This window comes from Nyctereutes procyonoides, unplaced genomic scaffold (genome assembly GCF_905146905.1).
Source record: "Nyctereutes procyonoides isolate TBG_1078 unplaced genomic scaffold, NYPRO_anot_genome, whole genome shotgun sequence".
In the NCBI taxonomy this organism is placed as follows: Eukaryota; Metazoa; Chordata; class Mammalia; order Carnivora; family Canidae; genus Nyctereutes; species Nyctereutes procyonoides.
Window position 1 is genome coordinate 56,138,739 of NW_026575043.1, and position 17,574 is coordinate 56,156,312.

General features: G+C 42.9%; 2 protein-coding genes across 5 annotated transcripts in view; one reads left to right on the forward strand and one right to left on the reverse strand.

The window, feature by feature from the left end:
* The window catches only part of IFT81 (intraflagellar transport 81), a 179,434-nt gene that overhangs the window by 112,450 nt on the left and 49,410 nt on the right, over window positions 1-17,574 (reverse strand). For all 4 annotated transcript variants that reach the window (XM_055321886.1, XM_055321882.1, XM_055321884.1 and 1 more), the window contains one exon: window positions 10,723-10,894. The gene's annotated coding sequence lies outside the window, so the exon portion shown is untranslated. The remainder of the gene's footprint in view (window positions 1-10,722; window positions 10,895-17,574) is intronic.
* The window catches only part of P2RX7 (purinergic receptor P2X 7), a 46,489-nt gene continuing 31,139 nt past the window's right edge, over window positions 2,225-17,574 (forward strand). Inside the window, exon 1 of the mRNA XM_055321889.1 lies at window positions 2,225-2,451. Coding sequence (XP_055177864.1) covers window positions 2,327-2,451 — 125 coding nt within the window. The 5' untranslated portion in view covers window positions 2,225-2,326. The remainder of the gene's footprint in view (window positions 2,452-17,574) is intronic.

Below are 17,574 nucleotides of genomic sequence, written 5' to 3' on the forward strand. Positions count from 1 at the left end.
TATTTATTGTGAATGAGGAATAAAATGGGATTGAGGAATAAATAAAATTTTAAGCCATGGGATTTGGAGGGCTGTTTGTTATTGCAACATAACCTGTTCTATCATGACTGATAGAAATATAAAAAATACTCAAACAGAATTTGTTAGAACTGATACATAAAAGGAGGTAAAGATGATAATCTAAGGGTGCCTGGGTGTCTCAGTGGGTGAAGCATCTGCCTTTGGTGCAGGTCATGATTCCATGATCCCCACATTGGGATCCCCGCTCAGCGGGGAGCCTGTTTCTCCCTCTGCCCTTCCCCCCACTTGTGCTCACTGTCTTGTATGCTGTCTCCTTCTCTTAAATAAAATCTTTAAAAAAAAAAAAGATAAGAAACTAGAAGAAGGGACCCAGGGGAGTCATGGAAATCAAAGGAAGAAATTGCTCAAGAGGTAGTGAGGGGTGCCTGGATGGCTCAGTCAGTTAAGCATCTGCCTTTGGCTCAGGTCATGATTGAGTCCTGCATCCAACTCTCTGCTCAGCAGACAGCCTGCTTCTTGCTCTGCCTACCACTCTGCCTGCTTGTGCGAGCTCTCTCTCTCTCTCTCTCTCTCTCTCTCTCTCTCAAATAAATAAAATCTTTTTAAAAAGGGGGCGGGGTAGAGAACAGTACATAATGTTTGTCCAACAAGTCAAATAGGATAAGGAATAAAATATATCACTAAATATGGCAACTGAGAACTCATTGGTAAGCTTATTAAGAACAGTATTCATGAAGTGGTGGTAGGAGAGATAGTACACAGAAGGTGGAGGAAGTAGAGGGGAGAGCATGTGGGATCAGCGTAGGAGTTCAGCAGTAAGACCAGGAGACCTGCCATGTGCACTTGTGAGAAAGACCAAGAAACTTTGCATTCAATCTCACTTCCTCCTGCTCTCCAGCCTCCTGAACTGAGAGCCAGGAGGTAAGGTAGCTCCTGGTGTAGCTCACATGAGTGAAAAAGTAAAATTTAATTCAGACTAGAAAAGTAAAAATTAGTGTGGCCACTTAACAGGTTGTAAGAGCAGAAATGGATAAAGTCAGCTGCAAAAATAATAGGAAACAATATTTTATTAGATAAAGTGATAATGCCACCTCTCCTCATCTTTTTTGAGTGATTGCCACTTTCTTACTAGAAATGTCATCCTCTAAAATCATAGACTATCAGAACATTTGCTATTGGAAATTGCATCAGTAAGAAAGAAATAGTCCACTTTTGCCTGGAGGATCTAAGTCACCTGGCCACAGAGAAACAGCCTCAATTTGTACCTTTGGTGCAGAGCTTCAAATAAATGGTTTCTAGATACAACATTCAACACCTGCCTTAGCTTTATTCCTTCCAAGGAATCAGGGCCCTGGGTCCAATCTGCAATCCAGATCTGGAGTTGACTGTTTTATAAAATCTGCTTTGTTTTGAGCCTATCAAAAAATGCTTTCACTTAAATTTAATGTAGACTCCACCATAGTCCATAATCCTATGATAACTCTGTCCCTTTGATGATGATCCTTTGATGATGACTCCTCTAGCATGAGCTCTGTCTCACTGATGAGGCAATAAACCAAATTTCGTTGAATGGCAAGTTTGTTTCTGCTGGTCTTAGGCTGATTGGCCTAGGTCATGAGTGGAATTCTGGGGGCTAGAGCAAAGATTGGATCTTAAGGGTCATGCAGGAAATCTCCAGGATAGAAATAAAGTCTTCCTCCCCTCCCAGCCCCAGCAATTCTGATTCCCCCCACCATCTACAGACCAGAGTGCTGTGGAGGAAGTGTGCAGAGGGAGAAGAGGGAGACCCCATTCACCCAGTGTTCATAGACATCTGGGGCTGAACAAAGGGTTGTGGAAATGAATCAGTCAGCCTTTGAGTGGGCCTTGAGGCAACAGAAAGATCTAGCCTCTTTATTAAGGCACAATGGAAGCACTGGGTCTCCTGACATTTGAAGGGCTGCCCCTTTCCCCCAACTGAAAGGAGTCCAAAAAAGTGAAAGAAGAAGGGGATAAAGCAGAATTCTAAAAATGCCCTTCCTTTGAACACCATCTTTGTGCGGGCATCTGGGGGAGGCTGGCTGGAGCAGGGTCATCTGCCAGCCAAGCCTGTAGGACTTCCCTTCTCTTGTTTATCCCCAGCCACATCTGGGGCAGCTGCCAGGACCCGCCCCCACTCAGCTGTCATTGGATGAACTCAAACCTAAAGGCTCCTGCTAAGAATCAGAATGTTTCATTTTCCTTTTACTGGTAGGCCTGCTGTGGCTTGGTCTGGAAGGATTGAACCCTCCTCGTTCAGACCCTAGTGGAGAGTGAGCCTCTCACCATGTCAGCCTGCTGCAGCTGTAACGATATTTTCCAGTATGAGACAAACAAAATCATCCGGATCCAGAGCATGAATTATGGCACCATTAAGTGGATCTTCCATGTGATCATCTTTTCTTACATCAGGTAAGCAGGGTGTGGGGATTACCCCAAATGTCTGCAGTGTTCGACAGCACAAAATCCCCAAGGTGCAGCTTCTGGTGCACATCTTGAATTCTATGTGGTTTTAAATCTGAAACTTTTCTAATAGCAAGCTGTGGCTGGAGGTGGGGAGAAGGGTTGAGGTCGGGGTACAGCGGCAGGCGGCAGGAAATAGTGCCAGTCTGCTGCAAAAAGAAGCCATAAGAGGCAATGGCTCTTTGCGTTCTACCCCAGGCCTGCCAGGGTGAGCTGGGCAGGGCATGCCTGGGCAAAGTAGCAAACAGGGCAACACCCTGGGTTCTGAGGGAGGAGGCAAGGATTCAGGGCACATCTAGTGATAATGCTGGCATCTGTCTGAATCACCACCACTTAGGGGAGGAATAGGACTAGACTTGTCAATGTAACTTTAAGTCCTCTCTAGTGTTAGAAAGGCCCCTCCCTTGCTTTTTTGGTTTTGTTTCTTAATAGTTTACTGAGATATAGTTCATACACTATATAACTCAGTCATTTAAAGTGTACAATTTAGGGGCATCTGGGTGGCTAGGTCGGTTAAGCATCTGACTCTTGACTTTGGTTCAGGTCATGATTAAGCCCCACATCAGGCTCTGCACTCAGCATGGAGTCTGCTTGAGATTCTCTCCCTCTCTCTTTGCTCCTCCCCCTGCTCACATACTCGCTTGCTCACTCTCAAATAAATAAATAAATCTTTAAAAAATAAATAAAAATAAAATATACAGTTTAGTGAGTTTTATCACATTCAGTGTTGTGTAACCATCACCACAATCAATTTTAGAACATTTTCATCACCTCAAAAAAGAAACTCCACAGCCCTGAGCCATCACTCCCAATCCTTCTGCTCCCCTGTAGCTCTGGTAGATCCACTGATCTACTCTTTGTCTGTAGGATTCGCCTATTCTGGATATGTCATAGAAAAGGAATCATGCACTATGTGGTCCTTTGTGTCTGGCTTCTTCCACTCGGCATCATGTTACCAAAGTGCATTCATCTTGGAACATGTATTTCTACTTCATTCCTCTTTATGGCCAAGTAATATTCCATTGTCTGGATAGACTTTTTTTTTTTTTGGTGGACATTTGGGTTGTTTCCAGTTTGGGGCTATCATGGATAATGTTGCTATGAATACTGGTGTATCTGTGTTTGCATGAACACGTTTTCAGTTTCCTTGGGTCTGACCTACAAGTGAAACTAAAAGATCATCTGTAACTTTATTTTCAACATTTTGAGAAAGCACTCACCTGTTTTTGGAGTTGGCTACACCATTCCATATTCCCACCAGCAATGTATGTTCCAGTTTCTCCACATCCTTAACCAAACACTTGCTCTCATCTGGTTTTTGGACTTTGGGAATCCTAGTGAGCTGTGAGTGGTTCTCATTGTGGTTTTAATTCACAGTTCCCTAATGGCTAATGCCCCACAACTCTTTGTGATGCTGATGATGCAAACTTGCATCTCTAAAGCAGAGAGTGTAGTTTATTCGCTAAGGGTTAGAGCAACCTATTCCATAATCCTGGCTAAATTTCCCTGGCCAGGTCACTTAACCTGAGCCTCTCTTTCTGCATCTGTTCATAGAGTCCATAATTAAACAAAAAAAGGTGTGACAAATGCTTCTCGATGTCTGGCATAGCATAAGAGCTCCACCAACAGCAGTTATTTTTATTTTTTAAATTTTTATTTATTTATGATAGTCACAGAGAGAGAGAGAGGCAGAGACACAGGCAGAGGGAGAAGCAGGCTCCATGCACCGGGAGCCCGACGTGGGATTCGATCCCGGGTCTCCAGGATTGCACCCTGGGCCAAAGGCAGGCACCAAACTGCTGCGCCACCCAGGGATCCCAGCAGTTATTTTTAAAAACAATCTTTTTTAAAAAGATTTTATTTATGTATTCATAAGAGATACAGAGAGAGGGGGGCAGAGACACAGGCCAAGGGAGAAGTAGGCTCCCTGCAAGGAGCCCAATGTGGGACTCGATCCAGGATCCCGGGATCACACCCCGTGCAAAAGGCAGACGTCAACTGCTAAGCCACACAGGCGTCCCTAAAAACAATCTTTTTTTTACTTAAAAATAGAATTGCCATATAATCTGGTAATTCCACTACTGGGTATTTACGCAAAGGAAATGAAAATACTACTTGGAAAAGATATGTGCATCCCTGTGTTTATTGCAGCATTATTTACAATAGCAAAGATATGGAAGCAACCCAAGCGCCCACTAATAGAGGGATGGATAAAGAAGATGTGGTATAGATACAATGGAATATTGCTCAGTGATAAAAAAGACTGAAATCTTGCCATTTGCAACACCATGGATGGACCTAAAAGGTATAATGTTAAGTGAAATAAGTCAGTCAGAGAAAGACAAATGCCATATGATTTCACTCATACGTGGAATTAGGAAACAAAACAAATGAACAAAGAAAAAACATGCAAACAAAAAACTAGACTCTTGGGATCCCTGGGTGGCGCAGCGGTTTAGCGCCTGCCTTTGGCCCAGGGCGCGATCCTGGAGACCCGGGATCGAATCCCACGTCGGGCTCCCGGTGCATAGAGCCTGCTTCTCCCTCTGCCTGTGTCTCTGCCTCTCTCTCTCTCTCTCTCTCTCTCTCTCTCTCTGTGACTATCATAAAGAAATAAAAATTAAAAAAAAAAAAAACTAGACTCTTAAACGTAGAGAACAAACTGGTGGCCACCAAAGGGAGATGGATAGGGGAATGGGTGAAATAGATAAAAGAGATTAAGAGGACACATCTCAATCAGCATTGAGAAATGTATAGAATTGTTGAATCATATATTGTATACCTGAAACTAATATAACACTATGTTAATTATACTTGAATATAAAAAAAAGAGTCAAAATAATCTTTTTGAATATAATAGGCACTTTCATATGCATTCTCTCCGCTGACTGCCAAAATAACCACATCCATGCCTGGGATTTGAGATCTGGAAATGTGGATTCAATAATCCTTCACTGCTTTGAGCCTTGAGTTTCTCGTCTATCAAATGAGGACAAAGGTTGTTGTAAGAATTAAATGAGTTACATGGGCACCTGGGTGGCTCGGTGGTTGAGCGTCTACCTTCTGCTCAGGGTATGATCCCAGGGTCCTGGGATCAAGTCCTGCATAAGACTCCCTGCGGGGAGCCCTCTGCCTATGTCTCTACCTCTCTCTGTGTGTCTCTCATGAATGAATAAGTAAAATCTTTTTAACAAAAGAATTAAATGAGCTACTAAATGCAAAGTTGCTTGGAAAATAACTGATGTATGGCAAGCCCTTACCCAAGTGTTACTTCTTCTTATTAATAATATTATTAGGATTAACACAATGTGATTCCTATGTTTACTATGCAACAAACACTAAATAATAAACAGATATATTAAATTCTAAAATAAGACATGTTACTTAAGCCAGATATAGAACTGATGATGAAGAGTATAGTTAGTAAATGTTCCTTTATGCACCAATACATAGATCATGTGTCACAACTGCATGTAACAAGTGATGTGATTTCCTGGTATTCTTGGCACACAATTTCTTAAAAGCAAATTATTACATATAAAAGCAGATTATTATGAGAGCACCTTATAATGATAAATATTTTTCTCTCATATGGTGGAATATTATCTTACATGCACTTAATTCCCTCAAATCCAGTTATACATGTTCCACGGGTGCCTGGAGAGACAGTGCAATTTAAACAGTGTAATGACTGAGTGACTGGGGGGCCCCAAACCAAGTGTGAGATGGGATACTTGAGTTGGGCCTTCAGCCCGTTTCTGTTCCCACATGCCTTTCACAGAATGACTGTCTTGCCCACCCTACCTAAGAATCTAGATACATCCTCTTCACTCAACATGTTCCCTAAAAAAAGCTTCCTCTTTCACCTTCACCTGGAGCAAAACTGGAAAAATAGCAATTTGTTCCAGGGCTGGAGGAAAAATAGGCTCTGGTGGACTTGTTGGAAGGTAGAGGATCTGTTTGCTATGCTTTGTGTCAAGGGTTTACCAAAGGCAGTTTTGACAAGATAAGATTTTTTCCTTAAGTACCAACTTTAGAAGATAACTCCTATGTAAAATGCTACTCCAGTTTTTTAAATATATTTTAAAAGATAAAATTAAAGAAAAACTATTGCCAGCTTTGTTTTTTCCCCTCTATGTTAATGGAATATCTATTTACGTCCCACTGAATCGAGTCCCATAGACCACAGTTTGGGAAAGTTGTACTGTGAGGCCTCAAGTTGATAAAATTGCAACTTGGCCATTTGTGGGATGGGTAGACCCATGGTACACAGGGATTAGGAGTGGTAGTTTGCATCAAACAGGACTGGTATGGACCACAGGTGGAAGTCTAGACAGGCTCAGGTAATATTCAAGCTATATAGCAGCAGACGGTGGGTTCTAGCCATGGAGTCCTAGGTTCAGAGCCTGTCCATAGGAGAATTGAAAAGGCAAAGAGCCAGGATAATGAAGTAAGACAGGGCTTTAGCTCCTGAGGCTGGGGTACAAAGAAGGGGCTGTCAATAGAAGAAATAAGACAAGAGGCTGGTTAGTTTCTCATAGTCCCTTAAACCAAGTTCAGATTAGAATCAAAGGCAGAGGCTCCAGCTATAGCAGATCAAGGGGCTCCAGCTTCCAGGGTTACAGGAGTGTGTAAGCAGGATGCTGAGTAGGCCTGTGCTAGTCAGAATCGTTTGGATAGTAAATGACAGAGACCTAACTCAAGTTAGGCAACAAGCTACACAGAAGGAGAGGTGGTGCTGCCTCAGGCATGGATGGTTATAAAAGCTCACACTATCATCAGGTTGGGTCTCTCTCCCCACATTGTGGCTCTATTTGGCTTTGTTCTTGAATAGGCTTTCTATGTAGCAAGATGCCACACTCATATCCTCAGCAACTCCAGAGTAACAAGCAAGTCTTTCCTGATAGCTCTGGCATGAAAGTCCCAGGAAAGTTTCCGATGGTAAAGCTTAAATTACATTTCTACCCCTGAACCAATCCTTGTGGCTACGGCATGGTGTCACCTGATTGGCCAATCCTGGGTCATGTGCTCACTCCCGGGGCAGGAAGTAGGGAGAGGGTGCAGGGCCCAATGAGCCCAATCTGAACCACATCCAGTGACTTTACCTTAGGAAAGAAGAATACTGTTGCCAGAAGAAATGGGAAAAGAAGCGGCAGGGGGAGGAGAGGGGGCAAAGAGAAAACAAACATCCTTTACAAGGTCTTTCCAAAACCCAGAGATTCCAGAGACCTCTGAAGACTACTGCTCTATCCCTAGCTTGTCTCAGCCCTGCACCTGGGCTGTGGAGACACTGCCCCAGGTTATTGCCAGGGCAGGGCCCTTGGTATTCTCAACAGAAATTTCCTCTGAGAATCAGCTCCAGGGATTCCATAGGGTTTTCCAACCCATGATTCTGTTTTGTCTTCTGGCCTCAATGAGATGGGAAGAATGGGATAATGATGACTATGCTCCCAGGAAAACTGAGATGAAAAACCTGAATGACAATAAAAATAACTTCCTTATACAGTTGGCTTTATTTATATCATCTCAATTGATATGCTGGGATGTAGTTATTCTTTTCATTATTGTAGCACGGATAAGGAAAGAAAACCTATGAAAGTTGGAGTTAATTTCTAAAAGATCATCCAGGTAGAAAGTGGGTTTCAAAGAAGGATTCAAATCCAAAACCTATCCAATGCTCTTAACCCAGAAAGCACATACTGAAGTGGTTACCTGGCAGACTGCAAAAGCCTGAGTACTAGGCCTCCTCAATCCTTGGTCAATCAATCATCCTTCTTCACCATGATCTTTGTCTTTCTGGGTTGGCCTGGGCAAGGGCAGGACAAGGAAGGAGGCTGTAATAAGGATCCCATAAGCTTACCCTTTTCTTTTCTTTCTTTTTTTTTTAAGCTTATCCTTTTCTATTATTCATTTATTTCTCCAAATTAATTTTAGACTATCTACTATGAGTCAGGCACTGTTCATGGCTCTAGAGATTATAACAGTGAGCTAAACAACAACTCATTGGGTTATATGCCAGTGGAGGAGAGAGAGATGATACCAAAAAAAGCAAAAAAAAAAAAAAAAGACATAAAATCTGATGGTGATAAATACTATGAAGAGTAATAAAGCAGAGAAGAGGACAGAGAAAGATAATGGGCAAAGGTGAGTATGTGTGGGATAGACATTTGGGCTAACATGTATGGTATAGACATTTGGGCTGAGATCTGTTTGAAGAGAGGGAGCAAGACATGAAGTATCTAAGAGAAGAATGTTTCTGGTGGGGAGAACAGCAAGTACAAAGGCTCTGAGGTAGGGACTTCATAGGGTGTTCAAGGAAAAGGAGGTCAGTGTGGCTGGAGCAAAGGGAATAAGTTAGTGAATGAGAGGAAGTGTGTAAACTGGAGAGATAACATAGGTGGGGGAGGAAGGGCAAATCACACAGGGCCTTGGAGGCCACTCTGAGTTCTTTGGATTTTATTCTGAGTGAGTCAAGAAGTCATAGGAGGATTTTAAGTAGAGAAGTAAAAGATGTTTTCATTTTCTTGGGAAGATTTCCCTCTTGCCTGGAGACTAGCCCTCTCAGAAGCTATTCCAGTGAATACAGAAGACTAGGGAAAACTGAGAGAAAAACAGGAGAAGAAACCCCACTCCAAATGCTTCTTCTCCCTTACCCAGTCAATCTCTCCCCAGGCTAAAAGAAAGCACAGTATAGTCCTGCACAGCCTCAGGCTGTCTGTCACCATGGAGATGGTGCTAGTTTGTGGCTGTTAAAATGTAGCTCCTGGCTGGCTGCCAGTTTCATGGGAGGGTTGGCACACACCTACCTGTGAGGCCAGGCCTCTTCCAACTGTAGAAGTGGACCCACCACAGAGATGGGAGGGGCAGATCCAACCCAGGCTTGGCCCCTCTGGCCCCTGTCACTTGAGGGCAACAGAAACATGAAGAGATTTGTCACATTCTCATCCTTGCCTGAACTCCTGGGTGATGTGATAGAGATGGGGGGTCCAGAAAAGATCTGCTTTGGGAGGACATGGCCTCTAGAAGAGGAGAATCCAGCCAGCTGACTCAAGGGACCTAAAGAACAGCAAATGCACATACCTGAAAGCAAGAAAGAGGGATATCCAGAAGGATAGTATGTTCCAGAACCTGGTGAGAGAGAAGGGAGAAGCAGGGGCCCAAGAGCAGAGATGCAGGCAAGGGCCCAACAGGGGGAAGAGTTGGAATTTGCTCCTCAAGGCTGTGGGAAGTCACTGACAAAGTTTACAGTGGAGGAGTGAAACCGTTTGATTCCTGTTCCTAAAAGCACTCTCTGGCTACTGTGTGGAAGGCAGATTGTAGGGGGCAAGAGTGATGGGAGGAGGACAGTGAGAAGGGCTCCAGCATTGCCCAGATGAGAGGCCTGGCCACCTGGATAATAACAGGACAGCGCAGGTAGCCAGAAGTGGGCAAAGCAGGAATACATTTTGGAGGCAGAACTGACAGATTTGCTAGGAGGTGGAAGATGGCTCTGGGTTCCCAAGTGGGTGATGATGCCTTGACTGACAGGAGGAAAACAGGAGTGGCCAGCTTGTCAACTAACAGCGTTGTTAACAACGTCAAGCAAGCAAACATCTACTACCATCTATTGGCATCCCTCCATTAATGTCTAAACTAAAACATTAAAAAAGCTGGAAGCACATAGTCTACAAGAATGGTCCTTTCAAATGAATAAATTTAGCTTTTTGGAGAGCTTGCCTTGTTGTCCTGGTTTTCTCATTTCACCCTGGAAGCTGAGGCTTCTCTGCAGACCATCTCTCACATAGCCACAGGCTTTGGGGCACGGCCACTCCAGCCCAGCCTCCCACCCAGGAGAGGAACCTCCCAACCCTCCTGGGTTCTTAGCATAGTGCTGAAAAGAGGAAGGACCTGATTATATGGATTATTCACTGAGCAGCAGGCATCAGCTGGCTGACATGCAAGATGCCAAGAAAGAGAGGCAAAGGTGACACTGGAGAAGCCAGCAAAGATCATATTATTAACAGCCTTGAACTCTATCCTGAGGACACTGAGAAAGCACAGAGTCATCCCTGCCCTGCCACCAACATTTCATTATGAAAAATTTCAACTATATAGATTTGTCTTTTCTAGACAATATTCTCAAACTCAGCAGAGCAGATTCTGTTTAGAACTAGACATCCGGCCCAATATCTCCTTATTAAAGAAGAAGAAACAATGATCCAAAAGGACTAAGTAACTTACCCATGGCCATGTAGTGAGTAAGTGGCAGAGCCAAGATTGAACCGAAGCTCCTCACTCCAGAGCCCAAGCTTTTATGAAATCATGTAGAATATGGAGGAGACAGGAGCACAAGTGGAGGCAGGGAGACCATTCAGGAGGCTACCAGGTGGTCCAGATGAGAGTTGATGGTGATCTAGAATGGGGAGGTGAAAGTGGTAGAGGAGAGACGTAGTTGAATAACATAAGGAGGATAAAACAGGATTTGACAATTGAATGGTTGAGGGGTAATGAGGAAAAGGATGCTAAGGAATGTTTCTGGATTGGGCAACTGATGTGGTGGGAGAACTTACTGGGATAGGAAATGTAGGAGGGGAAAGCCCATCTGGGGTGAAAGATGAGTTCAGAACTGAAGGAATTGAGTTTGTCATGTATATGGGACATACAAATTTAGATGCTTAATTTAGATGCTTAGCTGATGGATATGTGAATCTGGAACTAGAGATAAAGATTAATATATCACCAGAATATAGATGGTAACTAGAACCCTGGAAGTAGCTACAACTGGCCAGCAAGAGCAGACGTAAATGAGAAAGCAAGAGGGTATAAAACAGACCCTTGAGGAATGCTAAGTGATGGGCGAGCACAGAAGTCCCTGAAGGATTCTTAGAATGGGGTGGCCATGGAGATCCAAAGAAAGTCTAGAGAATGTGGATTCCAAGAAGCTAAGGGAAGAAAGGGAAGGAGGTGTTGCATGGTCATTGGTGTCAAATGCTGCTGAGAGTTTTAAGATCAGATCTGTAGTATGTCTATCAGAGTTAGCAAGGATGACGTTGCTATTTATTTGGCAAGAGAGACTTTAGAGAAGTGTAGAGCAGGAGCCAGACTGGAGTGGGCGGAGGAGTGAATGAAGATGCAGAAATGGATGTAGTGACTCATTCTTTCAAGAGACTTGGCTACAAAGGAGAAGAGAGGCACTGAGTGGTGGTAGGAGAAGAATGTGGGGTTGAAAGAGGATTTATTTTTAAGATGGGAAATGATGTTGGAATGCAGATGGAGAGGAGACCAGAGAAAGGGAGATGATGAGATAAATGAAAATTATCATCATCATCATCATCACTATCACCAAATAGCAACCACAAAGAAAGCTTATTCTTTTCTTAGACTAACCATTGGAAGTTTCTTCCTTACACTGAGCCCAGATCAGTCTCCCTGTAATTTTTCCCCTTTGGTTAGAGTTCTGCTTTGTGATCCCGCTTCTGGTTGACACTCTTCAAATGACTGTACCCTGCTATTGTATTTTTCCTTTACTGTAAAATAATAATCCCAATCCCTCTGGCCATGTGCCCTCAACATGGTATCCAGATCCTTTACTATCTCAGCCAAGCCCACACAACCCCACACTCTTATTTTGTCAAGGCCTTTTTTTTTTTTTTTTTTTTTTTGTCAAGGCCTTCTTAAAAGTGGTACATGCACTCTTACTTTGCTGATGGAAGCATGAAATGGTTCAACTTTTTGTGATTTGGCTAAATGAATTGAAATCTAAAATGTATGCATCCTGGTATGCCTGGGTGGCTCAGTGGTTGAGCATCTGCCTTCGGCTCATGTCGTGATCCAGGAGTCTTTGGATCGAGTCCCGCATCAGGTTCCCCACAGGGAGCTTGCTTCTCCTTTTGCCTATGTCTCTGCCTCTCTCTCTCTCTCTCTGTTTCTCATGAATAAATAAATAAAATCTTTTTTAAAATGTATGCATTCTTTAACCCAGAAATTTATCTTAAGGTGTGAAATTTATCTTTGGTGTGAAAGCATTCTTTTGCAAGTATATGCCTGGCAACATGAGAGAGGAGGTGGAGAGACAATGAAAAATAGTGCTTAAGAGAACAGACCAGTAGTGAAAGAATGAATGTTTATCCCCCAAAGATCGGGAACAAAACAAGGATGCCTGTTCTCACTGCTCCTATTCAACACTGTACTCAAAGTTCTAGCCAGAGCAATTAGGCAAGAAAAAGAAATAGAAGCCATCCAAATTGGAAAAGAAGAAGTAAAACACCACTCAGATAATATCATCCTGTATATGGAGAATCCAAAAGATGTCACAAAAAGCTATTAAAGTTAATAAACCAATTCAGTGAAGTTTTGAGGTACAAGATCCACACCTAAAAATCAGTTGTGTTTCTCTACATCAGCAGGTAAAAATTCAAAGAGTCAATATATATTATTAATATATGCTTAAAAGAGTGGTTTGGTACATAGTAGAGCTGTATCAGGATTACCAAAAAAATGTTTGCAATTGGAAAAACTGAGCAAAACTTCCAGTTAAATATCCACCAGGAAGAGACTGGGGGCAAATTATCACGACTTGCCTCTTAGGCTGAACTGTATTAAAACATGTAGAGTATGGCCATGTTTGGGTGTCAAAGTGTGGGCATAAAGAGATACCTGGAAAATACTCTTGTTTCAACAGCAGTAACCTCTGGGAGGGAGAATGTTGGAAGCTTTCATATTCTTTGGGCAGTTCTATGAAATTTACACTTTCACAACAACTAAAGGGGTTTTCTTGAAAAATGTGCCTCATAAAACCCAAGCATGGGGCTCCTATAGCTTGCTGCCTAATAAGGCCATAGGTCATTGGCTTACCACCACCCAAGAGTGAAATATTCTACTTCTTTCACTGAAGCTTAAGATAACACTAGTTGCTTGTTTTGTTTTCTTCTGGATGATATAATGTTGGTTTATATGGGCTTAGGATTATCTAAAATTTTCGGGCGTCTAACATAAACTCCTGCCACCTTGGGTAGGCTACAGTTTGTACTGGCATAACTGAATTTTTTACTTCAAGGTAAGGATTTTACATGTATCCATTATTCTTCCTCTAATTGATAAACTTTAACTAATAGCTTAAGATTTACTCTCTGTTCTCCAGAGTTGAATATGTAGAAAGTATTGTATTCTGCAGTACAAGTTCTTTGAATGAGAGAGCATTTGGGAAGCATTTAAGGAAGGGTTTTCCAGAAGTGTTGGCTGACGGAGAAGAAATGCAATAGCCAAAGGAAATTAGAAGCGAAGATGATGTCTTAGTTAAGCTGTGGGTAACAAGGAACTGAAACTCCTTCACTCTAGCTCAAGAAAAGGTGGGGTAGGATAGAATAGGGTAGAGGGCGGAGCTCTTTTTTTTTTAAGATTTTTATTTCGTTATTTATTCATGACAGACACACAGAGAGAGAGAGAGAGAGGCAGAGGCACAGGCAGAGGAAGAAGCAGGCTCCATGCAGGGAGCCTGACGTGGGACTCAATCCTGGGTCTCCAGGATCAGGCCCTGGGCTGAAGGTGGCGCCAAACCGCTGGGCCACCAGAGCTACCCTGAAGCTCTTATAAAGCTACAATAGGCCAACTGTATTGTAGTAGGCTGAATAATGGCCCACAAAAGATATCCACTCCCAATCCCCAGGACCTGTGAATCTGTTACCTTATATGGCAAAATGGAACTCTGCAGATGTGATTGGGTTCAAGGTCTTAAAATGGGGAGATTATCCTTGATTATCTGAGTGTCTCCGATGTAATCACAAGTCTTCAAAGAAAGGAAGTAAGAGGGTAAAAGTTAGAAAAAGGAGATATGATGACAGGAGCTGAGGTTGGACTGACACAGCCAGGAGCCCAGGAATTCCATGGCAGCTTCTAGAAGCTGGAAATGGTGAGGAACAGATTCTGTCATGGAGGCCTCCAGAAGGAACCAGCCCTCTGGGAATCACCTTGATTTCAGTCCCATAAAACCAATTTTATGTATCTGACCCCCAGAACTAAGAGAATAAATTTATATTAAGACACTAAGTTTGTGGTAACTTGTTACAGCAGCAATGGAAAACTAATATAATGGGTACTTAACTTGCCTTGGGGGTGCAGGCTCTCCTCCACTTTCTTCTCAGCATATCTCTTGCTGTCCTTGGCCCCTGTCCTCCCACCTCAGAGTGGGCCAGGGGTGGAAACAATTGGATTCTTCTCTTAGGGTTTTAAACACAATAAAGCAGAGGCTGCAGGCCCAACCTCTCTGTGAGGCACAAAGGATATCAGTGTCCAGGGCCCACGGTTTCATTTAGGGGCCAAGAAAATGTTGGCCTTGGGCTAAGTGTCAGTAAACCAGATTTGAGGATGGTCCACTTTCAGATCCTACCTATCCTTTCATTGTAGAGTTACCTTTACTCAGTGAGCTCAGGTGCTGTGAAGAAGAGCCAGGCTCCGCTAAGCAGTGCTTCCTACCTGCGGCCCTTTGAGGATTCTCTCGCCAGGCTGACCTGGAGGCCGGGCCCCCTGAGGTGCCAATAGAGAAAGCCCTTCATATTCAGAGTATATGCAACTCCCCTTCTACCTCCCCAGTCTTGTCAGCTTTCCACTGCACCATCTCTTTCTCCTCATCCTACAAGGTGTCAATAAACTCCCAGCTCCTTCCTGCCCTTGTGCCAGAGGGACCGGTAGGTTTGCCGTCTTCAGCATGCACAGAATCGCAACTTCTTCGAGCTGAAATATCATGGGGATCAGGGAGCCAAGCAGCCCTCCCCTTGCTCAGGAACTACACGCATGGCCAGAGGTGACATGGCTTGTCTGAGTCTTAGGGATGGTCCTTCGGGCAGGATCCTGCCAACTCTTTTCCTCCTTTTTCCTTTGATGCAGTTCTTATATGGTAGGTTCATTATCATACAAAGACAAATTTTCTGACTTATGAGAGGGCTGGGTTCCATTACAGCTGACCTGTAATATGTTGTGCATTCTGGAATGAATATGGCAGCTTCGAATTGAGCTTCCCAAGCACTGGGCCAAACTGACCCAGTGTTATTCTGGGAGAATGTCACCACGTCTGACACAAAAACACTGCATAGATCATGTTCACATTGTGATGCTAGGCTGAAATACATTGTCCAACAAGTATTATATTTGTCTATGGAATTGTATGAAATAGCTCTTTCTCATATACGCTGATTGGACCTAAAACCTGGATCTCTAGCCCCAATGTCCTTCTTGATGAGACTTCTTTTTTCTTTTATTTTTCTTAAGATTTCATTTTTGAGTAATCTCTACACACAACATGGGGCTGGAAGTCACATCCTCGAGACCAAGAGCCACACACACTCCACTGATCTAGCCAGCCAGGTGCCCCTGATGAGCTTTTTAAATGAATGGTATATAGGGATCCCTGGGTGGCACAGCGGTTTGGCACCTGCCTTTGGCCCAGGGCACGATCCTGGAGACCCGGGATCGAATCCCACATCGGGCTCCCGGTGCATGGAGCCTGCTTCTCCCTCTGCCTATGTCTCTGTGCCTCTCTCTCTCTCTCTGTGACTATCATAAATAAATGAAAATTAAAAAAAATAAATGAATGGTATATAAATACTAAAATATACTGAGAATAACATAATAAACACCACGTTCCACTCTCCAACTTAAGAAATAAAACATTACTAATCCAGTTTTAGTTCCCTGATGACGCAGCTCAGATCCCATTTTCTTTCTTCTTCCCTTATAAACACCATCCTGAATTTGGTGTTTGTCATTCTGTGTTCATTTTTATATCTCTACAACATATGTCTATAGCTACAAAAACATTTTTTCCCTTTTTTATTGAGGTGAGATTCATATCATATAAAATGGCCATTTTAAAGTGATCAAGTCATGGGGCGTCTGGATGACTCAGTCCATTAAGCATTTGCCTTCAGCTCAGGTCATGATCTCGGGGTCTTGGGATCAAGCCCTGCATCAGGCTCCCTGCTCAGTGGGAAATCTGCTTCTCCTCCCTCTGCTGCTCCTCCTGCTTATTCATGCGTGCGTGCTCTCTCTCTCTCCCTCTCTCTCTGTGTCAAGTAAATAAATAAAATCTTTAAAAAAATAAAGTGATCAAGTCAGTGGCATTTAGTAATACACATTGTTGTGCATCCACCACCTCTATCTAGTTCCAAAACATTTTCACCACTCCAAAAAGAAAACCACACGCATTCATAGTCACCTTGGTTCCCCAGCCCGGCACCCATCAATCTACTGTCTCTATGGATTTACTTATTCTGGATTATTTCATATATAAATAGAATCATACAACATGTTACCTTTCGCATCTGTCTTCTTTTACTTAGCATAATGTTTTTGAGGTTCCTGCACAGTATAACATGTCTCAGCACTTCATTCTTTTTTATAATCGAATAACATTTCGTTTGGGTAGACCACATTTTGTTTTTCTATTCATCTACTGTTGAACATGTAGGCTATTTCCATTGGCTATTATGAATAGTGCTGCTGTGAGCATTCATGGACAGGCCTTTGTTTGAGTGTAGAATGCTGTTTTGGATTTCTTTAAATTTTATGTCATACCGTGACATGTTTTATTTTCTCAACATTGTATTATTTCCATATTGGTATAAGTAGCTCTCCATTCATTGTAACTAGAGCACCCCTATTGTATGAATCCAACAATTTATTTACTTATTTAATGTTCAAGGAATTCAGGTTATTTCATTTTCCCTCTTACAAATAAGGCTGCCATAAACATTCTTATACATAACTCCTTGGATATATGGACGAGGGTTTCTCTAGGGAATATACCCAAGAGCGAAATTGTGGGGTCCTGGGAGATGCACTTCTTTAAATGTACTTCATAATGCCAATGTGAGCTGCCTGGGAATACAAGCTGGTACGGCCACTCTGGAAGACAGTATGGAGGTTCCTTAAAAAGTTGAAAATAGAGCTACCCTATGACCCAGCAATTGTACTACTGGGTATTTACCTCAAAGATACAAATGCAGTGATCTGAAGGGGCACCTGTACCCCAGTGTTCATAGCAGCAATGTCCACAACAGCTGAATATGGAAAGAGCCCAGATGTCCATCCATTATCGAA